This window comes from Electrophorus electricus, chromosome 11 (assembly GCF_013358815.1).
Source record: "Electrophorus electricus isolate fEleEle1 chromosome 11, fEleEle1.pri, whole genome shotgun sequence".
NCBI classification, from domain to species: Eukaryota; Metazoa; Chordata; class Actinopteri; order Gymnotiformes; family Gymnotidae; genus Electrophorus; species Electrophorus electricus.
In genome coordinates, this window is record NC_049545.1 from 21489727 (window position 1) to 21499726 (window position 10000).

At 47.8% G+C, this 10000-nt stretch overlaps 2 protein-coding genes across 2 annotated transcripts in view; one reads left to right on the plus strand and one right to left on the minus strand.

Moving 5' to 3' along the window:
* Positions 1-6531, plus strand: part of vsir (V-set immunoregulatory receptor) — an 11048-nt gene extending 4517 nt beyond the window's left edge. Inside the window, exons 2-7 of the mRNA XM_027027534.2 lie at positions 1027-1437; positions 1615-1662; positions 1783-1896; positions 4640-4667; positions 4779-4951; positions 5817-6531. Coding sequence (XP_026883335.2) covers positions 1027-1437; positions 1615-1662; positions 1783-1896; positions 4640-4667; positions 4779-4951; positions 5817-5854 — 812 coding nt within the window. The 3' untranslated portion in view covers positions 5855-6531. The remainder of the gene's footprint in view (positions 1-1026; positions 1438-1614; positions 1663-1782; positions 1897-4639; positions 4668-4778; positions 4952-5816) is intronic.
* The window catches only part of cdh23 (cadherin-related 23), a 211069-nt gene that overhangs the window by 25902 nt on the left and 175167 nt on the right, over positions 1-10000 (minus strand). Inside the window, exons 30-36 of the mRNA XM_035531500.1 lie at positions 9974-10000; positions 9719-9820; positions 8838-8840; positions 8561-8710; positions 8214-8342; positions 7769-7897; positions 7267-7494 (exon numbers count right to left, since the gene is read on the minus strand). The exon at positions 9974-10000 is cut by the window's right edge and continues 362 nt beyond it. Coding sequence (XP_035387393.1) covers positions 7267-7494; positions 7769-7897; positions 8214-8342; positions 8561-8710; positions 8838-8840; positions 9719-9820; positions 9974-10000 — 768 coding nt within the window. The remainder of the gene's footprint in view (positions 1-7266; positions 7495-7768; positions 7898-8213; positions 8343-8560; positions 8711-8837; positions 8841-9718; positions 9821-9973) is intronic.

Consider the following 10000-nt stretch of genomic DNA (forward strand, 5'->3'; position numbering starts at 1 on the left):
ATGGAGAGAATGCTCGTGTGTGACTGAGCTGTAGGCATAGCATGACCAAAACGTGAGGGGACAAGGGAGTGTTTATAAACATCATTCGGAAATTGTCATATAAAGCCAACTGAAATGCAAAGCAGTGAGACACACCTTCACCAGCAGAGACGCATCACCACAAAAGCACTCACTGTTCGCACTGCTCGGCTGGTGTGCATGTGTTTGTCCTGTGCATGTTACTGTGCTCACATGTACACATAGTCCAGAATCATGATCTGGAATCATGATCTGGAATCTTGACCAAGAATCATGATCCACAATCATGATCTAGAATCTTGACCCAGAATCATGAACAAGAATCATGGTCCAGTCATCTAGAATCATGAACCAGAATCATACAATCATACACAGTAGCACTGACAAACTTAATTTGTGGATTTACAGTCATACTTGCACTTGCACAAATTCATACACACGCATTCACATGCACATACTCTCATTCATGTAGAAGTCATTGCTTAAGAAATGACCACAAACACCATGACTAGACTTCTGAGAATGTGTATGCAACTGTGCAGTCAAATGTTTAGCAGCAACTCACACACACACACACACACACACATACACATCAGGTAATCATGACCCAGAATTATAATCCGGAATTACGACCCACAATCATGACCGAGAATCATGAACAAGAATCATGATCCAGAGTCATCCAGAATCATGAAACAGAATCATACAATCATACACAGTAGCACTGACCAACTTTCTTTGTGGACTCATACACACTTGCACACGCTCATACACACACATTCACACGCACATACTCTCATTCATGTAGAAGTCATTAAAATGACCACAAACATCATGTCTAGACTTGTGTGTGCAACTGGGCTGCAACTTAGAATGTGTGTGCAACTGGGCCGCTGTAGCTGTTCAGGTATTAACTTTTCTGGCTCCTCCGTTCTCCTCCGACACTCACCTCCATTTCTCCCCTCCTCCCCTCCAACATTCCCCTCCTCTTCCTCTCACCCTGTCCAGCGAACGGCAACCACCACGCCCACGCCCACGCCCACGCCCCCGCCCACGGGCTGGGGGTATCCTCCCTCCACGCCTCCTACATCTGCCCCGAGGGAGCCAACGTGACGCTGGTCTGCACCCAGTCTGGCAGCAAGGCACATCCAATGGACGCACTGCAGCACGCCTGGTTCTTCACACCTCACATGGACCAGCGCTGTGAACACATCCTGCCCCGGCGCACCCATGGCAACCGTACGCTGGGCGTGGTGCACAGATTGCAGGTGGCCTCCTTCTCCCTGACCCTGCTGGAGTTGACGGCGGCCGACCAGGGACGCTACTGCTGCCAGATCGTGGACACGCTGGTGTGGAGCAAAACCAACCACACCATGTTCCAGCACGCACACAGCTATATGCTCCTCACCGTCTCCCCACGTAAGAGACAGACGGTGCACAGAGGTAGAACTGATAAAAGGGGTGGAGAGAGATTAAGAGAGAGGGAGAGGAACAAACTGAGAGAGTGAGACGGTGACACAGTGAGTGTCTGTTTGGTGTGTGTCTGAGAAGCATCACTGTCTGTGTGTAACGTTTACCATCGCTTTCACTCAACAGGCCACAACAACAGTCTGAAGTGTATTGAGCTGGACCAGAAGGTGCAAGGTACGTTCAACTTAGAACACACCCTCCCCCAACTCCCCCCCCCCCCCCCCCCCCCCCCCCCCACACACCACTGTTTGTTTCGTTGTGTTTTTTAAGTTGTTTTCTGTCTGTCTTCTCTAGGAAACTCGGGGGCTGTGTGGCTGGCCACAATGGTGTGCATTATTGGCATTTTGTGTCTGCCACTTTTACTGGTCCTGGTGTATCGGCAGAGACAAGGACCCCACATGAGCCGACGTGAGTACACGTGTGCGTGTGTGTGTGTGTGCGTGTGTGTGTGCGTGTGTGTGTGGCATTTTGCTTGCTCAGTGAAGGTCCGCTATCTGAATCCTCCTCTTTCTCTGGAAACTTTGTGAGACAGGACATTTTGGATAAAGGTCCTTCATCAGCTATGCAAGCAAAGTGCTTCTGAAGTTCTAGCACGAGGAACCAGTTTATATATGAGAAGGTACCATAGATGTTTCAATCATAACATTCATTCCAAGTGGTTATAAAATCCCAGGAGTGTAGATGAGCGCTTTTTCTTCATCGTTGCCATAGCAACAACTGGCAATGCAGATATGTTGTTGATGCACTGTCCATAAGTGTCAAAAGGGAACTCCATGAAATGTCTTTAGTTCTCAGTGGTGTAGATGTAATCAAAGTTATTAAGAGTTTTGCTGCTAAATGCATCATTCTAAAGAATCTCACTGAGTCAGAATTGTTCAGTTGTAGTGCTAGGGACCAAACATCTGAAGCTGGATGCAATAGTTTTCTAATAAGGTTTTGGCCTTAATTTTATTTTTAGTGTAAACTATTACTCATGGATTACTTCTGTGTTTCCTCTCAAAACTGCATTCTCAAAGGATGCACACAAGCAAACGGGCTTTTGTTGTTACTAGCCTGTAGTTACAGCCCGTAAACATGACTAACGGGCTTTTGTTGTTAATAGCCTGTAGTTACAGCCCGTAAACATGACTAACGGGCTTTTGTTGTTAATAGCCTGTAGTTACAGCCCGTAAACATGACTAACGGGCTTTTGTTGTTAATAGCCTGTAGTTACAGCCCGTAAACATGACTAACGGGCTTTTGTTGTTAATAGCCTGTAGTTACAGCCCGTAAACATGACTAACGGGCTTTTGTTGTTAATAGCCTGTAGTTACAGCCCGTAAACATGACTATCGGGCTTTTGTTGTTACTAGCCTGTAGTTACAGCCCGTAAACATGACTAACGGGCTTTTGTTGTTACTAGCCTGTAGTTACAGCCCGTAAACATGACTAATGGGCTTTTGTTGTTAATAGCCTGTAGTTACAGCCCGTAAACATGACTAACGGGCTTTTGTTGTTACTAGCCTGTAGTTACAGCCCGTAAACATGACTAACAGGCTTTTGTTGTTACTAGCCTGTAGTTACAGCCCGTAAACATGACTAACGGGCTTTTGTTGTTAATAGCCTGTAGTTACAGCCCGTAAACATGACTAACGGGCTTTTGTTGTTACTAGCCTGTAGTTACAGCCCGTAAACATGACTAACGGGCTTTTGTTGTTACTAGCATGTAGTTACAGCCCGTAAACATGACTAACGGGCTTTTGTTGTTACTAGCCTGTAGTTACAGCCGTAAACATGACTAACGGGCTTTTGTTGTTACTAGCATGTAGTTACAGCCCGTAAACATGACTAACGGGCTTTTGTTGTTACTAGCCTGTAGTTACAGCCCGTAAACATGACTAACGGGCTTTTGTTGTTAATAGCCTGTAGTTACAGCCCGTAAACATGACTAACGGGCTTTTGTTGTTAATAGCCTGTAGTTACAGCCCGTAAACATGACTAACGGCCTTTTGTTGTTACTAGCCTGTAGTTACAGCCCGTAAACATGACTAACGGCCTTTTGTTGTTACTAGCCTGTAGTTACAGCCCGTAAACATGACTAACGGGCTTTTGTTGTTACTAGCCTGTAGTTACAGCCCGTAAACATGACTAACGGGATTTTGTTGTTACTAGCCTGTAGTTACAGCCTGTAAACATGACTAACACCAGCAGCTGCTTTTGTCAGGAGTTTATTTGTAGTTTTCTCACATATTTTGGAGGATGACATAGTATGCAGAGGACTTTGAGGAGGTCTGTTTTCAAAATGTATTTTCTCCATTATTTTTGCAACCGGGTACCACACAATTCACTACCCTTCTGAACAATTAACCATAGTTTACACACACACACACACACACACACACACACACACACACACACACACACACACACAAACACACACAAACACACACACACACACACACACACACACACACACACAGTTCACCACCCTTCTGAACACTTAACCAGATGCAACCATAGAATATATATATAGAGTCTGCGGGCACAGTTGTGACCTGTTGTGGCTCCTCTGATGATCACTTATATATGAGTTGACTCTGCGATGCACCCCTGCCTACACAATACTACACAAAACACATGCAGGGCTACAGGGAGGGCATTGTAAGGAAAAATGTCATTTTTTAAATTAAGCACCACTTTACCATCGGCTTGATATTATCAATGTGATCCATAAAAGCTTAGAAGACCTGTGAGTTCACTGTTCATTTTTGATAGCAGATAACCTACGGCCCCTAGTACTATAACTGTGAACAATTCCGACTCAACAAATGTGCATTTCACACCACACAAGACATTTTACAAAATTCTCTTTAAAATGCTTTGCTACTGGAAACTACAAATCCTTCATTCTGGTGGTCTGAAGGTTTTCAGAAGATCTTCACTTGGTTTCTCTAGTGTGAAGCTGATTTCTCACCGATTACTATCTCTGAAAGCCTTGTGTTCTTCAGTGCGGTTCTCACAGCCTTTAGGACTGTGTGTGTGTGTGTACTGCACATCCTGCCCTGCACGGTGGGTTTAATGTGGGCAAGCGCTTGGTGCAAGGCAGATTCTTGTCACAGATATTTGGCTTCCTGCCACACAGTGATTCGTTACCTCTTCACTCTCTACACAGGTGCACACGAGCTGGTGCGCATGGACAGGTGAGTCCCGGTGTCTGCGACTGTCATGTCAATGTAGTGTTGCCTGTGGAACCAAGGGGTGGTTTTAAACGGGCTCCTGTCCCCTCTCTCTCTCTCCCCACGCCCGTGCAGTGAGGCCCAGGGCCATGACAACCCTGTGTTCACGGGCGGATCCCCCAGGCCTCAGTACCGACCTGTGTCTGCCATTTTAACCCGCCAGGCATCCGAATCAGGGCACCTGCTGTCTGCCCCCGGAACACCATTCACACCCAACACGCACGGAGAAGTGTTCTTTCCTGCTCAAGGCAAGTGGTAAAACACACACACACACACACACACACACACACTGCTGCAATCCAACTCCAACCTGACTACTAAAGTCCCACACTAGAAACACACATATACAAACACACACGCACCTGCACCCACATGCCCACAACCATGTACACACGTGCACAGAGACCCTTAAATACACACACACACACACACAAACACATACACACACACATTTTGAAATCCATACACAGACTCAAAACCTCCGTCACCCGCACACTCCCTAGATTACTGTCTCTATCTCTCTCTGCCTCACACAGCAGCCCCAGGGCACAGAAGTGTAACAAAACATATATGTGCTTCAAATATGCCAACCCTCACTGCTTGGCCCCCGGGTCAGCTTGCGTGCACACGCTTGTGCTGATACAGGTGTGTGAGTGTGCACGCACGTGTGCTGATACATCTGCATGAATGTGCACATGCATGTGCTGTTACAGCTGTATGAGCACACGCGTGTGCACACTGATACAGGTGTATGAACGTGCACACGCATGTGCTGATACAGCTGTATGAGTGGCTTACTCAGTCTGGGCCTACGTCCTGAGAGAGCGAGGGAGGGAGAGGCACTGTGGAGACTCCCCCCACCTCCCTGATGACCTTTAGATCAGCTGAGCTTTTCATCGTTGCCATTTCTCCTTTCTAACCTGGTTTCACAACACCCATTTCTGCTTCGGGCTTTATTTTCCTACAAAATCTGATTCTGGGAACCTGTGTGTGTGTGTGTGTGTGTGTGTGTGCTGACGGCAGCTGCGCCCTTCTGCTAGCGTTAGCAGCGTAGCGTGCACAAGAGGCCCACGCTATGCGACATGCACTGACATGTTTGTATTTGATTTGCAGAACCCATCCCAGAGTCACATGACTTCCTGCCAGCATAAGAAGGAGAGATCAGGCTGGCTCGTCTTTTCCTCTGGAATTGCCCTGCGCTTTTCTTTCTGTGTCTCTCCTCTGTCTTCCCTCGCTTCTCCAGCGGAAGCATAGAAAATACCTCCACCCCCCACACCCCCACCCTGGCACCACCTCTTTTGACCCCTGCCTCCTGCAGCAATGAGTGCTGCTTGGCCGGTGTCTGCTCTCCTCAGCGTACACTTACAGCACAGACAGGCTGGAATGTTTCATAACCCTGGACAGCATAGGGGGAGAGGTGTCTGGGCAGGGGCTAGGCGCTTTGAGGAGTCAGCCAGGACTCGATCCAGAAGTCATCCTGCACTTTACACGTTTCTCCTTTGTAACAAAACTGCCATGAGTTCAGAAAGAACACAAACCCGTGATTATTGATTCAGAATAATTACGAGACCGTTTGTGGTGCGTTTCTGTTTTATGATGCCTTCTATGATACATTTGAAAGTGACAAACTAGTAAATATTCTCATGTGTGCACTGATGTTTGCGAGCATGTACATGTGTGTGACAATGAGGATTGTGTGTGTGTGTGTGTGTGTGTGTGCGTATGCAATCCCTTAAGTTACCAGAGATCTGTAAAATGTATTAAAACTGCCGTACAAAATCTATAAAATCTTTTGTCTATTTTGTAAAATAAAACTATTTCCCAAGTTCCAGCTGGTCTTGTTCTAAGCAGCACAGACTCACCATTCAAAAAGTGTGTTAAGCTCATGTAGCAAGTAGCTGACAGCATAAGGACAAATTGTTCTACCATACAAGGTGAAGAGGTGTGTGTGTGTGTGTGTGTGTGTGTGTGTGTGTGTGTGTGTGTGTGTGTGTGTGTGTGTGTGTGTGTGTGTGTGTGTGTGTGTGTGTGTGTGTGTGTGTGCAGGGAGAGACAAACATGGTTTCACACATGTTTAAAGAGGCCAATACCATTGCAAGACCCTGAAACAGGAACGAGTAGAATATATGAAAGTGTCATTTCCTGTTTCTGAAGTAGACAGCTTGAGTTTCCTGTTTTTGTATGTCTAATTTACACTTCCTTTCTGTAAAAAGGCAACCATTAAAAAAAAATTAACAGCTTTTAATGCCAATTTCCAGCCTATACCCCTAGGAGGCAACGTCAGGAGATACAGTATCTTAGTTCATCAGCTGATTCTCCACACCAGGATGAAAAAAAAAATTAATTTATATATATATATATATGGGTACTGTCATCTCTTGGAGCCTGTTGTTGGACATTTTAATATGTAGGATTGGTGATTTCATTGGTCACAGTAATTTTGTAATTTTGTAGTTTTCTGCCAGTGGAAGTAAGGATTTCATTTATTGACAAACCATGCTTCCCCCACACATTCACACACCCACCCACACACACACACACACACACGCACACTCAGTCTTACCGAGAGTGGGCGTGTTCCCTCGTCCTCCACGGTAACGGTGAGGGTGTACTGCTGCTGTCGTTCCCGGTCAGGAGGGGAGGGGCGTGTCACTATCTCTCCGCTCACACGGTCCATTCGAAACGTCAGGTCCTGGTTGCCGTCGGTGATGTAGTAGGACAGTAGACCGTTGGGCCCGATGTCTCGATCTGTAGCGACCACACGCAGGACAAGTGTACCACCACCAACATTCTGCGCAAACAAACACACATTCACACACACACACACACACACACACACACACACACACACACACACACACATACACAGACATCATAAGATCACTGCTAACGGTGTCTGACAGGCAGCCTTGTAGATCCTGAATCCCACACCTACTCCATTTACACCATCTGGAGACACTCCTACTACTGGAGCTCTGAGGGGGAATGGCCTGGGGTTCTCTGATTGGTGCATGTAGCCCCAGAAGTGCTGATGGCATTTGATTGACAGGCAGAGCTGCACTGACCTCACTGATGCTAATGTTGTAGCCACGTGGACTCTGGATGACCGGTGCATTGTCATTCACATCCACGATGTTGACGGTCAGAGAGCGATCAGTGGAGCGGGGTGGAGAACCGTTATCTGTGGCCCGTACCTACACTCACACACACACACGCACTCACACACACACACACACACACACTCACACACACGCACACACACACACAAATATAAATTTTTGTTTTTTGTTTTTTTTTGCTTTCATTATTTGATGAGGGCTTACGTTTGGTGCTAAGCTGGGTTCTTGTTTTTGTTTTGCCTGTCTTACGTCTGACAGGAGCGGTCTGGCTTACGTCTGACATTGCCTTGGGAAGGCAATGTGAAGGCAATGTGGTGTGATGTGAGGTGAGGTGTGTGGAGGTGAGGTGAGGTGAGGGGGGTGCAGGTGAAGTGAGGGGAGGTGCTCTCACCTTGAGCAGGTAGCGGTCCACTGATTCACGGTCGAGTGGAGCATTTACGTAAACGTCTCCGTAGGTGTTGTTGATAGTTCGGATGTCAAACACATCCTGCATGTTTCCTGCCACCAGTGTGAAGTTCACCTGGATGGAGGGAACGAGGAGAGGAGAGGAAAAGTGGAGGAGGAGAAGTGAAAACAGAGAGAGGAACATTGACCAATACCTTTCTGTTTCTCTCTCTCTCTCTGTTCATCGTTTCTCTCTCTGTTTCTGCCCTGTCTAACTCCTTCCTCTCTCTCTCTCTCTCTCTCTCTCTCTCTCTCTCTCTCTCTATCCATCTCTTTCTCTTTCTCTCTCCTCACCAGTCCATTCCTGCCAGCGTCCTTGTCATGTGCCAACACCACGCCCACTCTCTGCCCGATGGGCGTGTCCTCTGGAACATTCACTGACAGATCAGATGTGAGGTCAAACTCAGGGCTGTTGTCATTCTCGTCTAAAATGGTGATTGACACCTGTCACAAGGCCAGGGACCAATAGGACATCCTCAGAGGAGCTGAACGAACTTTAAACAGGAAACGTGCAGCAGTTTCAAATGGTTCGTATTTCACTTCAGACTGTAAGAACATTAAAATCTCTTACCTTCTACAAGGGCACAAAATGTCAGACAGAAGAAGGAAAAGGCTTGGGTTAGACATACATATGTTCCGGAAGTATCTTCTTTATTGTTAGTTAGGAATTGAAATCACAAAGCGAAGAAGCAATGACTTAAATCAGGTGTATATGTGAGCAGGGTCAGGTGTGCGTGAGCAGGGACAGGTGTGTTCTAGTTTACCACAGTTAAATCAGGTGTGTGTGAGCAGGGTCAGGTGTGTGTGAGCAGAGTCAGGTGTGTGTGAGCAGAGTCAGGTGTGTGTGAGCAGGGTCAGGTTTGTGTGAGCAGGGTCAGGTGTGTGTGAGCAGGGTCAGGTTTGTGTGAGCAGAGTCAGGTGTGTGTGAGCAGAGTCAGGTGTGTGTGAGCAGGGTCAGGTGTGTGTGAGCAGGGTCAGGTTTGTGTGAGCAGGGTCAGGTGTGTGTGAGCAGGGTCAGGTTTGTGTGAGCAGGGTCAGGTGTGTGTAAGCAGGGTCAGGTGTGTGTGAGCAGAGTCAGGTGTGTGTGAGCAGGGTCAGGTGTGTGTGAGCAGGGTCAGGTTTGTGTGAGCAGGGTCAGGTGTGTGTGAGCAGGGTCAGGTTTGTGTGAGCAGGGTCAGGTGTGTGTAAGCAGGGTCAGGTGTGTGTGAGCAGGGTCAGGTGTGTGTGAGCAGGGTCAGGTGTGTGTGAGCAGGGTCAGGTGTGTGTGAGCAGAGTCAGGTGTGTGTGAGCAGGGTCAGATGTGTGTGAGCAGGGTCAGGTGTGTGTGAGCAGGGTCAGGTTTGTGTGAGCAGGGTCAGGTGTGTGTGAGCAGGGTCAGGTTTGTGTGAGCAGGGTCAGGTGTGTGTGAGCAGGGTCAGGTGTGTGTGAGCAGGGTCAGGTGTTCTAGTTTACCACAGTAGAGCCTCTCTTGGGTCCGCCATCATCAGCTACCACAGTGAGTGTGTAAGTATCACCTTTCTCCCTGTCTATCAGACCAGTCACAGTGATTCGACCCTGCGGAAAACACACACACGCACGCATGCGCACGAACACACCCACACACCCACACACCCACGCACACACACACACACGAGGTGAACAGGGGGTAAGCATGACCGGGGGTGTGGGGGGGGGGGGGGGGGGGGTCACGTGTGGGAGTGGCCTGACCGTGACGCTGTCGATCTTGAAGAGGGC